Source organism: Zonotrichia leucophrys, chromosome 1A, assembly GCF_028769735.1.
Source record: "Zonotrichia leucophrys gambelii isolate GWCS_2022_RI chromosome 1A, RI_Zleu_2.0, whole genome shotgun sequence".
NCBI lineage: Eukaryota > Metazoa > Chordata > Aves > Passeriformes > Passerellidae > Zonotrichia > Zonotrichia leucophrys.
This window is the reverse complement of record NC_088170.1, coordinates 43,518,941-43,534,318: the sequence shown is the minus strand read 5'-3', so window position 1 is coordinate 43,534,318 and position 15,378 is coordinate 43,518,941. Positions and strand designations below refer to the sequence as shown.

Sequence of the window (15,378 nt, the reverse complement as noted above, 5' to 3'; positions counted from 1 at the left end):
TGATGTTATCTTATCGTAGCCACCTGTTTGACTATGGTATGAAATATTTTGTATTTGTTAGCTGTATGGATTGTAAGCCTTGGAGGCTGTATACAACATAGAGCAGAAGGTGGATGTGTGAGACAGGAACAGCTGCTGAGCAAAGTGACAGCCTTTTGCTTTTCTATGTTCTTGATGAGATAAAAAATACAAAAAAAAGAGAGACTTCTGGTTTTTTGGGGGTGGCTGGGGGAGCAGTTTAGGGGTTTTTTTGAGATTTATTAGATTGGTTGTTTCTTGAAAGTTTGCAGCCTAAATAGCTGCTGCTATTCTCAACTGAGAAATATGTTCCTGTTCTGTCTCTTCAGCTGAAGTGTAACTGTGCAAGTACCATTACTTTATTCCGTGAAATTCACTCAGGATTTAATACATATTTATAACATTCAACCTACAGAATTAAATTTAGTGAAACTAAATGAAACAGATTTTTTTCTGTATTCCAATAGATATTAGTTAATTTCTTTTATAACTTGTGGAAATATAGCAGATTATGTGAGATTTTCTATTATTATGTTACTCCTTTCTTCCAAGTGCCCTCTTCATACCCCTGCACATTCAACTTTGTCACCTCTGACTTCACTAGCTGTAACTCAGTAATTTGCAGTTATAGAAAACAGGGCTTCCTATTGGAACATTGTGTTGCACTTCTCTTCTGGATTCAAATAAAAGTGGTGTCTTTATGACACAGAATCCTGCAAGGGTTCTGTGAGTTGTGTATTTATGCCATACTACAATACAGAGATATTTGGATAATATTTTGTTTGAGGTAAGAGCAAAAGATGTGAAGACAAAGGAGTTTTGATACTGGCCATTTATATAACTTAGAATGAGCTAATGGTAAGAGGTGGGGTTTCTTTCATTTGGGATTTTGGTTGCTTTTTTTTTTGCCTACCTGTTTGCTAAGATGGAACAGGCATGGGGTAGAAATCGTTATGGTTTTTTTCAGGTAGTAGAATTTTTTGTATCTCTTTTTCAGATACCCATCTTAGTGTTGCAATTTTTAATGCTAGAGTGATACAGATTCTTTGTGTGCTTCTATACATATAGTTGATTTAAGCTAAATAGCCACGTAGTGATAACAAGATTTATAAAGCTCGTTGTTCCTAGACTGATGTTTGCCATTGTCTGTTTGCTGCTCTGATAGTAAAAGCCAAATAGTATTCTTGGAGAGAAATCAATTTTTAAACGTTATTAATGTGAGAATTTCCATTTGAAAAGATAGATTTAAAAGAACATAAAACCGTGACTGACTCTATTATAAATTATTAGCATTCCCACAAATAGAAAATAGTGGATTTTAATGGAACCAGGTCTGATCACTTAAACTTTGTGTAAAATATTTTTTCTCCTTAATTAGCTCAGGTTTTATACCCTACCTAGTATTTAACAGTTTATTTAAAAATTTTTGCAACCTTTTATGCCTGAAAATCACATTGAATTACTAGTTCACTCCACTCTTGTATCTGATTTCATTAAGCACCCAACAGGTCTCAGAAAATTTTTCTGTTATCTCTAACCTGTGAATTTAATAAACCTTATCTGGAAGATATAGTGGTTTTGTAGTAGTCCACTGACTTTCACTGATTTATCTTTTTTTCCTCCTCTCTTGTTTCTTTTCTTTTTAAAGAAATTTGACAGCAAATGAAATGATTTCAACTTTCTTGTTTCCTATTTTAAAATATTTTAGGGATTGGAATAACTATTTATTTTTGAAGATTTTTGCCATGTGTAAGTGTATTTCATATTAAAGCTTGACTATAATGTTTTTGTACAGGCCTTGGAGAAGAGCAACAGACTATCAGAAAAGGAACTTGCAGAAGCTGCAAGCAAGTGGGCAGCTGAAAAGGCAGCAGAGAAGGCCGAGGAAAGCAATTTACCTGAAATAACAGAGTATGATGTAAGATAGGATTATTAATCCACTTATTTCCAAGTGTTACAACAATAGGCTCTTGTTTTTCTGTACTCTTCATAAAGGCACATTTTGTAACTTAATCCTGAATTTTTCTGCCTATGCTATTAAATATTTGTTGAAAGGGAGTGAGAGGGAAACTAAAACCTTGCAATTTATTTCTTTTGAAAGAATACACAAAGCCACAGTACATTTTGTTAGTATAATTTGCCATGATGTTGAACTACAACTGACACAATACAGTTTCAGCTCTCCTAAGTGCTCTCCAAGGAGCTCTTGTAGTAGTGTAGGTCTGTATGTCTACTGAACTCCTTAAAATGAGGAGAGGACTTGGAGTGAAAACATGAGTGTACATGTAAGACATAAGACTTGAGGAGAGAACCTCTGGTTTGTTGAGTTCCATTTCAAGCTGTGCCGGCTTACCACGTCATGTATTCTTTTTCAGGAAGCTGTCTCCCATTATATTTAAAATAAACCTTACCTTGTTACTGCTGTGGGTATATTTTTTATTTCCCCCAGAATCCTTATTTCGTTATTAATCAATGGTAATTATTTACCAGTTTATTCCGTTTTGTTTTCACCCCTTCTTGTCCTCCACTCCTGGCTATATTGAAGTGGGATTATAGCCCTTCTCAGCCATTTGTTATGCTGCTCTTGGATGGGATGTCTTTTTTGGGTTCTGATATGTTAGTGAAAAATGTATTTTTTATTTAAAACAACGCAAATATTATGTTAATAATATTGTAAATACTCTGTTAAACTTATGTGATAATTTTTTTCTTTAACTTTCACTTTGTTTCAACTTTAGAGGCATTCTTAAGAAAAACAGTATCTGCTTCACAAAGTCATGTCTTAACCTTTCCAGTTAATGGGCTTGATTTTTTTTTTTATTTGTTTGTAAATAATTTTAGAGAAAATGGATGTATCTTGGGAAGTATCTCATTTCCACTTGTAGAATATAAGGGCTAGATGAGAGAAATAAACTCAATCCATATTTATCTGAACTTTCAAGTTCTGCCCATTGATGTAATGGGTGAATGCATAAGCAGCTCCTCAGTAATGGTCAGGAAGATCTAGTTAGATACATAAACTGGAAAAAGCAATTAAAAAAAGAAAAAAGGGGAGGAAGTGTTAGAATCAAGAAAAAGCAACAGCTGATCCAAAGATGAGTACCATATGAAGGAGAACAGATGCATGAACATTTCTGAGAGGTTCAGGAGAGAAATATCACTGTGGTTCTTGCTGAGGGGAAGGTAATGGAAGGGAGGAAAGAACAGAGTTGGCCACATGGAGAAGAGTTGTTTAAAGCATCCTCCACACCTCAGAGAGAACTGCAGTGGCAAAAAGATTAAACATATGGAATCAAAGTGAAGCAATTGCAGTTGCTTGTGGTACAGTCTGAAATGATTTATTGACTAAGAAAGTGGGCTGTAGAAATGCTAATGAAGGAGGTCGGGCATCTCATTCTGAGTGTTAGAGGAAAGGATTTCTTACCTTGATTAGTAGGCGGTCACAAATGAATTGCAAGAATTCTGAACTTTTTCCTGTTTATCTTACAAGAGCCTAATACTTGAACTTTGTGTTGCATTGAGCTTTTTAGTGGCCTTCATTCACTCTCAGGCATTTAGTTCTTTACTGGGATAGCAAGATTTGGGATTCAGTCTTAATGGTTTGTGTTGCTGCTAAGGTTTGACCATGTGTTTACAGGACTACTTAAGCTTTTTACTTCCTTTTTCTGTCTAATGCTTTTCTCTTTCATGTTAGCTAAGTCTTAAGATTCTTTACCTCTATTTTTGGATAAAAGAAACTAGTTATCATCTTCAATTTTCAAATATATTTAAAAAAATAGAAATTTGTTCCATAAATTTAAATCCACAGATTTAAATAATTCTGTAAAACAGAATCGCTATATTTTCTAAATAAACTCCTTGGAGGTGGCATGTGTTTTCTTTGGAGTAGGAATACTGTCTTAATTTCTGTTTTAGAGAGAGAAATCTTCAAATCACATATTTTCTTTTGCTATACTATAGTTATTGCAATAATAATAACCTGTGGCCCTGAATGCTTCAAGAGTTCTCCAAAATTTTAATTTTTTTGATACCTATGCTTTTGCTACTTTTATCCTTTCCCAGAAGACTGGTCACATTTTCCTTGTGGATTTTTTCTTGCTTTCTGGTGTTATAAATACCACATACACAAATTTCTTCTCAGTGGATGGGCAGGTAGAGGATATCTGACATCATTGCCTCTACACAGTTAAGGCTGTGTCACAGGGGGTTTTATCATGTCATGTTTTCTATGTGTTTAAAATCTGTATTTCTGTGTCTGCTAAGACTGTAGCAATAACACTTCACTAATAGTCTTGATGAGCCAAACTCATATATCTGATGACTGTGTTTGGGCTTTTGGGGTTTTTTCATCATACTGTGATTTTTATTTTTCTCTAAAAACTGAATTTATTGTTTTTTTTTCTTAAGGCTGGATCTTCAGCTCCATTATACATTGAGCAAACAGAGGAAACAGAGGCAAATCTAACAGACAGCCCAGAATTATATGAGGACAGCCAGCTTCTAGGTCGTTCAAAAGCAATTGCAACTAAGACAAAGGAGATTGAACAGGTGAGTCTCCTTGGCATTTTGTCACTAATACACTAATGATTTGCTCTGCTAAAATTACCTTGATTTATTTTTTCCTCCTCCTTGGAGTCTAATATGAATATAATTTGATTTTTCAAGACAGTGTGGTATCATCACCAACAGTTTAATTCTGAAGAACCATGGCATTTATCTGCACATGGAAATTAATGGTAGTTTTCTGCAACTTACATGCAACAACTGCTGTTTTGCAAGCTGAGCTAAGACAATGACTGCCCCTTAATTCTCGTGGCCTTTGTTCAGTTGCCTGTGAGGCCATTTCCTGGGCTGCAACACTGTTCCATTTTATTCACACTTGAAAAGCAGCTATCTGCTCTGTTGTTTTTGGGGTTTGTTTTTTTTTTTTTCCTTCTCTTAGTATTGGCTTTGCCTAATCATGTTCATGGTGGGCACAGCTTTCCATGTGTGTGGGTTCTGGCTGGGATGGAATTTTACCAGAATGTGCTCTAGCTTTGGGAGTCATGATGCAGCTGGTTTGTCCCTCTGTGTCTGATCACAGGGTCACAAAGGGCCTAAAAGGGCAGGACCAGATGTATAAACTTAGGACTTTTAAAAAATGACAAACTGAAAAAAAACCACAGGCTAGGAAAAGATTTTAAAAAAATGGCAGTTGTGATTAATTAGCCTCATGCTGGTGAATGTGTGGTTAAATTTCCCTAGGCCCTAAGGACAAGGTTATAGTGAAAACGGATGAAAATTTGGTCATAAAACCCAAATATTGTTTTCCATATGATCTAATGCTACTGTGTGTGGTAGAGTTTGCACTTAATTCTAGGGAAATCTAGATTATGTTCTATAAAGTGAAACTTTTAGAAACTTAGTTCAGAAAAGCATGAGGAATAACTTAGGTTTGGACTTTGCACAACCAGTTTCTCCTGTTGATTTGAATATTGAAGCTGTCAGCTTCTGCAGAATTTAAATAAGATTCTAGAATGATGCTAGAAATATTTTACTGAATTGAACAAGATGCTTATTTTCTTATAAACAAGGACTGTGAATTTGTTAAGAATTAGACAAGATATTTACTTAATCATTAAAAATTAAGACTGGAAAATGATCCACATGTTTTTCACATAAATACTTAAAATTAACTTTGGATCTGCAGTTAAATTTTCTGGATTTTTATAAAATTGTTGGGATAGAGCTGATGATTTTCATAATCACGAATATCGTAATGAGTCATCATAATAAAATACTGTGAATCTGTAGAAATTTGTATACTATGTGTGGAATCAGTCTGTAGAAATTTGTATATTCCAGTATTCTGTTTACTTTGAGTTCTCAGGATCTAAATGTAAATTTAGCTTAACATTTAAATCTGTAAAGTGAACTGTAAGCTTGTACATTTATAAGAAGGCTTTTTCTTAATTTATTTCTGATTGTTTGTCTTGAAGACTAGCGTAATAGCAGAAAAAATATTTGGTTCAATGGACTTTTTTCAGTTAAATTTCATTCAAGTGTTTAATGTAGTATTTCTGGAATGCAATTTTGTGGGAATATTACTAAAATAAAATGCTGATTGCAAAGACTTATGCTGCAAGAATGGTGAAGCTGTAATCCTTCTGCAAAGCAAGATTTTCAAGATGTTGTTTTTCAGTATGCACTGGACAGCTAGTAAGATATTTAAAATAAGTAAGAAATGAAGTCAGACAGGGCATGTGCCACTGGGTATATGTTAAAGAATTGGTGAGGGTCCAGCTAATGTCTGAGGAAGTGAGGTCTGACCCATTGAACTACTTCCACTTCTGTCTCCTAAATTTTTCTTTCAGAGCACCAGATCTAATGATGTTTGCTTTTTGGTTCATATTTATCCTCAACTGGATTGCCAAGTATTTCTTGGCTGTTCCAGACTCCTGATAAAGCCTTCTTTGCTTTGCCCTCTCCATATCCATTTGCCTCCAAAGCTCTAACCCGGAAAAGGAACAAAATTTTTCAAATATGTACTTCATAGGATGGTTCTGTTTCCTCTGGGAAAACCCAGAGGCAGTAAAACTGTGCTGACAGAACATGCACGGTGTCGCAATGGGCAAATCCACTGCTGTGCAGCAGGGAAACAGGCAGTCTGATGCCCTGGGCAGGAGGGAGGTGGCAGCTTGTGATATAGTCTGTTTTTTCTCTTAAGAAAAGCAATCAAAAATACCCCTTGAGCAATTGAATGAAATATTCATACAGGTGTTCTGTTTTAAATGAGTCCATGGCAGTATCTTGTGTATCACTCATATCACTCTTTTGTAAAGTTGCCGCTGCCTTTTCTCTCAGCTACAATAACACAATTGCCAGTTTCAGAATTTTAAATGAAGTGTGATTGTAAGTGATCACCCTGGCTCATCAAGAAAATAGTTGTATATTATTTATTTGATGGGGGACTTACTGCAAACAGTCATGTAAAATCATGTCATTTGATGAAAAATGAAGTTCTTTGTGCGCTGATGATGACAGGGCAAAATGTGTCAAACCAAGGGCTGGTTGCTGTTTGCTATATAGTGACTATCTTCTAGGAGTCTGCAATTGCTTTGCAAATATTAACTGAAGCTGACACAAAGAGAGGAAACCAGAAGTTCTGCTCATGGATAAAGGCTTGGAAAAATCCAGACACTGTTTAAACAGCCAAGAATGATCTGTGTCACTCCCAAACTAGAAAAACTTGGAAGAATATATTTCATTTGAAGTGTGCCAATATTACTTGGAAAGGAGGGATATGATTTCAGATGCACAGATGCTTGAAAGCATTTCGGAGTTGGGACTGCAGATCCTGGGCATTTTTTGTCTCATCTTTGAAACAGCAGGCCTAATGACATTCTTATGGAAACTCCTAGGTTGCATAGGACTTACCCCAGCCCATCTCCTCAAAACAGGGCCTTACATCAGGGCATTCAGGGCTCTGTCAAAGTGAGCCCTGCAGATTTGCAATGAAGGAGGCTCCACTGTTTCCCTGGGCAGCCTCTTCCAGTGTCTTGAGCCCTTTGTCTTGAACTCAGCTGCCATCACATTCCAGAACATGGTTTCTTCCCACCAAGGACACAGTTTCTGCTCACTACTTCTCCTGACAGCTTTCTGTCTGCGTTCTTGAACTGCACAATCCCAGCTCCTTGGTGTGGTCCCCTGCTTTTGGGACCTCTCTGCTGGGAGTGGGCTCTGCTGCTCTCAGGGAAGGGTTGATTTCCCAGAACCTCCTGGCTCTGACACTTCAGGATTGGGAGAATAGGGTTTTTTCTGGCACTTCTGCATGGCAGGTACTTGGGAAATGGTTCCCTTCAATCCAGGTGCAGACTATTTTTAATCTTTTTTCTTCTGCATGGAGCGGAAATTGCGCAGCATTAACGTATATCTCATATTTTCATATAGCCCATGATGTGTTTTTTAATGTTTCGTCCTTAATTAAAAGCTTTGGAGAATTTTGGTTGGTTTTTTTTAAATTTATTTTTAAATAGAATACTGAGATCATGAGCCTTCTGGGTTGGGATGTTTTTTGATTGTTTGGTTGGGTTTTTTTTTTTGAAGTTAGGTGTTTCCTTAGCTCTTTGAACATGCTTTCCCTCTTTTCTTCGCTTTTACAATTTTGAAATCAGGTGTTAAATGTTGTCTGAGCATTTGCCTGAGCATGGTGAGCTAGAACCCCATGAAACAGATGTTTAAAAGATTGGTCTGGTTACTTGCAAACAGCATTGTAGTGAATTTTGCATCTGCATGTCAGGATCGGTGAACGTCTATAGTTTGCTAATGTGACCATTTCATGCACTTTTAAAATATCTTTGCATTTAATGGCATGCATTACGCATTAAGGTAATATTTTGGAGTTGTTTAGTTTCTGGTTTTATATAGTTAAGGATCAGCTTGTGCTTTTAGCATGTAATGTGCTGAAGTGTGGTGGTTTTTTTCGGAAGTGATGACAAATGTGTCCCTGGTGTTAAATTCATAATTGGAGCTATTCAGCATCAGTGTTGCACAAAAGGCTATCTCTTTGTTCTTCCTTCATGAGCATAGGTAACAGCAATTCTTGAAATGTCTTATCTTGTCTAGACATCAAGTCTGTAACGCTGTGTTAATTAGTCCGTTATTATGTGTCCACTTTTCTTACATGTTGCATATTCAAGTCGAGTGACATGTATCACATGTATTACCTTTGAAAATCTATTCTTTCCTGAAGACAAATTTTACCAAATGACAATTTTACCAAGTACCCTCCTTGATTCTGTCAAAAAAATCAAACGTCTGAATTTCTCAGTTTGGTTAGTACCACAGATTTCTGGCATCTAAGGAATTAATTAAGTACAGGAATTAATACATTCATGAATGCTTTTCTATTCTTAATGGGATCACTGGTTGACTTTATGCTTTCAGTTCATCAAGGTTTTTAAGTGTTTAGCAGAACAATATTTTTTAATGTTTAAACATTTAGTTTAATTGCTTCTTTAGTTGACATTCTAAATTAATATTGCTTGTTAAGAGTCCTCAGTAGTATTAATGAGCTGTTGCCCTAATGGGACTGCTTCGTTGCTGGAAGATGCTGAAAATCAGAGATCTTTCTAAAGCTTGTGTTTGAAACTTCATAGCTATGGTGCATAGAAAGAAAGACGAATGGGGGTGTCAACTAGGTCCAAGCTGTCCAAATTCTGTTTCCAGATCTGCTGTCTAAGTCCTTTTCTTTTTTAGGTAAATTACTAACATCTCTGACCTAGAGTTACAATTAAGTAAGAAAAGCAGGTTTTAGCAGTTACAGAGTGTGTGTGGAGTTTGAGAAGAGCTGTTCTGTTGTTCCCCTTCTTTGTCATAGCTCTTGTTCTGGTAATATCTATAGAGCAATAGCTGAGTTGTCTTTGTGTGTACTTGTTATGGGCCTCTGTTCTCTGGAGATGCTGCTCTGAGAGAAGACTGACCTCTCACAAAGTGATATTTTACATTGAAAGGACTTTGTTAAAATTTTTGGTTTTAATATCAGCAAAACATGACTAAAATTATACAGGCATTTCTGTCATAATAAAATAACTACAGTTTGTGTAGTGTATGGGAGTTTACTGTATGCCTTCCTCACTGCCCCCAACCCCTCCTGTGTCCTTTGCTAGTTTTGTTTTGCTTCAGGCAAAACTATTTTACTGTTCTTTAACAGTATGAATATGAAAGAGGTTGTAAATATGAAGTAGCTTCTGCATCTTGGCTAGGGATAGGCTCATGGTAAATGCATTGGAAAAGTTTTGTAAAGCTTGGCTGTGATAGATTAAGTATCTTAAGTTCTAGCAGTTTTAGTGAAATAAGTAAATTAATAAATTGGAGTAATGGGAATCCAGGAAGGGATGAAGGAGGATGTCAGAGCTGGCCTTGGAGGTATCTTTTCTTTTGTGAAGTTCACTTCAGCTGAGCCAGGGAAACTGGTTACTGTTTCCTTTGATTAGCTTGTTGATCTGCTTGTGCTGTTGCTCATTTCAGGCAAAATTATCTAGATTAGAAAAAATCCCCTAATTAAAATATAAGCTAAGAAGTATTTGAGTTGAGTGAAGCTGAAGGAACTGGAACAGCAGCTAAAAACACATTAAAGGATTATTTCTGGTTGTGGATGAGGTCAGACATGCTTTGTTTCTGACTGGAGCAGGCCAGAGGAGGGTAAAGATGGGGGAGCTGTAGATGATCACTTCTTCCGAGCTCTGCTGTTGTCCTTCAAACCTCTGTACTTAACACACAGTGACAAGGCCTTAGCGATGGACTCATCATCATCAGTCTAATTTGGTTGGTAGTGCAGTACTACATAGCATGCCTCCTCTGAGCTTATGTTTATTTTACTTTAATGTAACTTGTAATTAAGTGTGTTAATTTATTTTTTCCTAATCAGAAAAACATGTGTGTCAGGTTTTGTTATTTTGCCTTAAGCATCTCAGAAGAAATGATGATAACTCTTTTACTTAATTATATCATCTGCCTCTGTGGTTTATTAGTTTTCTTGTATCAGTATCCCTCTCCTTATGTATAAAAGTGATTTATTTCTTTCTACATATTCTTAGACACCTTTTATTTCAAATTAATTCTGACCTGCTAATTTTTCTATCTTTCAGTGTTTATTCTAGACTTCCTTTTTACCATTACATAATGAAGTCAGTCACATTGTAATGCTTATTTGATCTCTATATTTCATGCGTGCCTGAGGGGTTTTTTTTGTTTGTTTTCTATTTTATCGTTGGGTTTTTTTTGTGCTGGGTCTTTCAATTTTGCAAATATGACCTATTTGTTACTAATTTGTGTTTTCATGTTTTTTAAACTACAGGAAGGAGAATATAAAAGGTTTTGGTCAGTTTCTTCATTGTATCTTTTATTCTCCTTATGAATACATTTATTTAAAGGAGGATACTTGTAAAAGGACATAAAAGCTTTAGCTACTTTCCTTTTCTTGTGTTTGGGCCATCATGCTTTAGAAGCTGTAATCTTGCACTTTCCATTTGTTCAGCTGTGTTCTGTTCCCTTTCTGTGGACATTAATGGGTTATTTGGTGTGCACTGCCGTGTTCATAATTACAAACTGCTGCATATGCAAAAGCAGTGCAGCTCATTTTGCTCAGCACCTGAAGGTATGGTTTAATAAGGAATTATATTACCACATTGCAGATTTTTGCCAGCAGCTTTTTTCATTGCAAAGCTGATAAAAAGTGAGTGCTATTTAATAGGCAGCGCTCATAGGGAAATACTTTTAAGAGAATTTAATACCAGAAATGTATGCATTTATCCAGTAACAGTGGGGTATTTCTTAGAGGGGATTGAATTAAATGTAACTCACCTTTAGCTTTCACCACCATTTATTGAAGATCTTGTTTGCCTTATGTTTTTTCATGTAAGCAGTTTTAGGCCTGTGCTGATCACATCATTTTGAAGTTGCCAAGTGCTGGCTACTTAACCCATTGACAAATGCAGAGTTTTTGGTGTAGAGGCACTTCCTTACCTGATCAAGCAGCCTGCAGACTGCAAGATCTCAGAGGATTGTTTGCTTACAGACATTCTTTAAGGGCATTGTTTACAGGTGTTAAAATTTGGTGGCAGATCTCTGGAAGACTTAAATGGGAGAGGGCCAGTAATTAGGTACTTGATTAAATTGCTGGACTTTGTTGAAACCAAAAGAAATGTGGGAAAAAGTTGTTCAAATCTGAAAGACAAGATCAACTTCTTGGTCAGATAAAGTGAAAATCTGAGGAGTTATTCATTAAATAGCATTTTTTCAATCAAAAGTTGGTAGTGATTGAGTTGAAATTTCTGGTTCTGTTGTGAGAAACCCGAAGAGCAAAAACAGGATGAAAGACTTGGAAACCATAATAGTGAGTGGGCTGGAAAGAAGAAAGATTAGTTTCAAGAGATGATGAGTGTCAACAGGATTGGAAAAGGTGTTAGAAAGAGAAGAAACTCACTAAAAATGTGTGGGCCTTGATATACAATTAGGAATTAATTTTGAGAAATTGCCTACTGAAAGAACTGTCAAAAATTGAGATGCTTGGAAGGATAAGCAGAATTGACACTGGCAAATCTCCTGGGAATGATGAAGGATAAAAACCAGAAATGAATCGTCTGAGCCTTGATAAAGGCAATAGTTCCTGTGGGAGTGAGGGTTATTGTTTTTGTGGGTTGGATCTTTTTGTTTGTTTGTTTGGGTTTGTTTCTTGGGGGTTTTGGGGTTTTGTTTGATGGTGGGCTTTTGTTGTTGGTTTTAATACCTTGGATTTAATTCAGAGGATAGATCCTTCTCTCTAGATTTGTTCCCAGCTTATTCTTGCTTTAACAGACGGGCATTTGTGCATTTAAGAAGTAGGTTAACAGTGGTGTTTTTTTATTTTTGAACTGTTTTAAGGATTAAAGATAATTTTATCTCAGAGTAGGCTCAATGCACTGAGAATTAATTTTTTATTCTACAACCTACTGTCTTTTCAGCATTGTAACTAGGGAAACCTGCTGCTTCCTGGATTGAAGCAGAATAACAACAGAATCGGTCCTGTATACCTAGTAATTAGATCCAGAAATTTAAACTCCCCCAGAAATAGCCCAAGCTCAAAGAATTACTGTCTAGCATCTCTGCCCCCAAACACTGATTGTGTATTAGCTCTATCAGTATTCCTGATACAGTCTGAGCACTGATCTTCTGAAAGACTTAGGATACAGGAGTCCAAGTGGTGCTTAAAACAAGATAGATATAGGGCACACAGAGCACGGTGTCGTGAAGGAAAGTTTCATAAAACCATATCTGATGATGGGATAGTGGTAACTGAACAAACATGTAAAAACCCATGGAAAGTGGCAAATGAATGGTAGTGGCAGGAGGGTTGGTGACAGGAAGGACTTGATGTTTGACATGGAAGATGGTTTCCGTTCCTCCTACACTGACAAGTACTTTCAGGCCTCAGGAGGTTGAAGTAGACAGCAACAGAAGAGTGTCACACACAAAACTTGTAGGTAGGGAAAATCTGCTGAAGTGTCAATCTACAGTTTTGTGGGGTTTTGTGTGTCTTTTACAGACTGTTCTTTATACAACAGAAACTTGATTTATAGATGACAGCTTTCCTGGTGCTTGTAGTTTAATCCTTTGGCCCATTTGTAATTTGATTTATATACAACACCGACTCATGTATAAATATAGGATCATCTGTGACCAAAGACACTTTACTGACAAGTTGTGTTTGTCACCTGGTTCTTAAATTTATGCGCTGTACCTCAGTGTCTCACCTAACCTGATGTCCTCTCTCTTTTGGCAGTTGTTCCACTGAGTAGGTTAAACTCAATATGTTTTAAAGATGGGTGAATTATGCCTATTCATTTTCTCTGACGTTTAAAATACAGGATAATGTTATAGTTTTAAAAGGCATCAGAATTGGCAACTTTTCTATAATTAAATTTCCTAAATTATGTGGGGAAAAAATCTGTAGTTGCTTAAGTTGCTTATGCATGTGCTGCTTCTTTAAGTTATGATTATGAAAACATTAGATTTTTATCTTGGGGTATAAATGACTAATGTACATCACCATTTATTGCTGACCCACAAAAGATCACTTTCCTGTTTTGTTTGACTCTTATTTGCATTGGTATGGTGACTTGAGTCTTCAGTAGTTGTCTGGACATAGACTTGTATGGGTATCACAGTGTCATGCTTCACAAAATATGGCATAAAAGCAAGGGCCAGGATTCCCCACAGGACAGGTTTATGGTGTGCCTGTTTTACCTTTCTACTTTGACTTGGAAAGGCTAACAGAGTCAGGCTCACTTGAAAAAAACACAGAAAGTGAATACTGACAAAATGGAGTGGGTCATGTGTTGTTCCTGGTCCTTTACTGTCTCATGCTTCTTGAGAAGTAGCATTCATACATTAATTTTCTGCACTATTGTACTTCAAGTACCACTCTGAATGACACTAATAACCTGTAATACATGGGTTTGATGTTTCTTCAAGGTTTAATTTGTTTGTTAGCAATCTTTCCCCTTCTCTTTACTCCAGATAGCCTAAATACTTGATCCCATTACAGCATAAAATGTTCTACTTACCTGTGCACTGTGTGCTTACTTGACCACAGCTACACACCTCACAAGCAGTTTACCCCCTTTGTATAGTAAATAAAAGTTATGTATTAACTTTTTTGGTCACATGCTACCTAAATTTAATTTTAAAAAATCTACTTAAGCATTTTTAAACATAAAATCATAAATAGATTAGGATATGCTGACACAAGCTTTTCAGTGATCATCTACAGCTGGAAATTTGCCCATTTTATTATGTTTCTTCTTCACTTGGCTTCCTGGAGAAACTATCTTATGCAATCTCAGTATCTGTGCTGTGTATCTTTCGACTCTATTGTCTGATTTCAACTAAATTCAATTTAGGCATAAACCAAGATGATTAGCTGTTTGTTACAAGCATTATGAAAATAGGCTGTAACAGAAACTGTGTGAGTTCCAGTGGAGGATATATTATGATTGCATCCCATTATGCATCAAGAAGCCCCTTAAGCAAGTGCGGCAGTCAAAACCAACCTGTAGCACTGCAGACTTCAGCTGCACGTTACAAAAAGTTTGGGGGCAACCATAGTTTGAGGAATTTAATCTCTGTTTTGTACTGTTCCCTGTATATTTTATACTGTTATCACAGTAGTCTTTGTGGGGCTTGATCATGAATCAGATCAAGAAAAAGAAAGAATTTGTGGACACTTAGTTAACTAGTTCTCTTAAGCACAGTGTGCTTCCTTAAACGTGCCTGCTGCTACAAGAGAGTAGCCACCCTGTGCTGTGTGCTCAGCCACTGCTGTCTCTGAACATTCAGTATCCTGAAAGTACTGCTTTAGACACAGTAATTTAATCATCAGGCAGAAATCTATAGAAAGCTGTAGTCTTTGATGGTATTTGCACAGTAACTGTTTATTCTTATCATAGGGAAGATAAAACTTGAAGACGTTTTTGTTCCGTTTTTAAAGCTGCCATGACCAGAACTGTCATCTTCCTTTAAGACACATCACCATCTTCTAACATTGACAGGATTGATTCTACATATTTTTGAGAATTAACTCACTTGGAAGCACTAGTGCATCATTAAACATCGTCTGAACAGCCCCTTTCACCTGGCTGTTGGAGCCAGACTTTGATTTATTGTGAAGCAAGCTGGCCCCTAAGTTCTTGGGACTATTTCTAGCTGAGGAATGAGGTGACCTCAGAATTGGAGGGTGGAGGATATCTGGAAGAGATGAAAGGATTTATGGTGACAGGAGAGGTAGGGTTAGTAACTGAGTGTGGGAAGCAATGAACAAGGGTGGGACTGGACTCCCAGTTG

The 15,378-nt window shown here is 36.5% G+C and overlaps 1 protein-coding gene across 3 annotated transcripts in view; it reads left to right on the top strand.

The window, feature by feature from the left end:
• PPHLN1 (periphilin 1) overlaps positions 1 to 15,378 on the top strand; it is a 61,457-nt gene that overhangs the window by 30,610 nt on the left and 15,469 nt on the right. For 2 of the 3 annotated variants that reach the window (XM_064702580.1, XM_064702582.1), the window contains exons 8-9: positions 1,814 to 1,936; positions 4,426 to 4,566. In XM_064702580.1, coding sequence (XP_064558650.1) covers positions 1,814 to 1,936; positions 4,426 to 4,566 — 264 coding nt within the window. Of the gene's footprint in view, positions 1 to 1,813; positions 1,937 to 4,425; positions 4,567 to 4,683; positions 4,921 to 15,378 lie in introns of those variants that run through there. The other variant, XM_064702581.1, reaches the window with a different exon arrangement.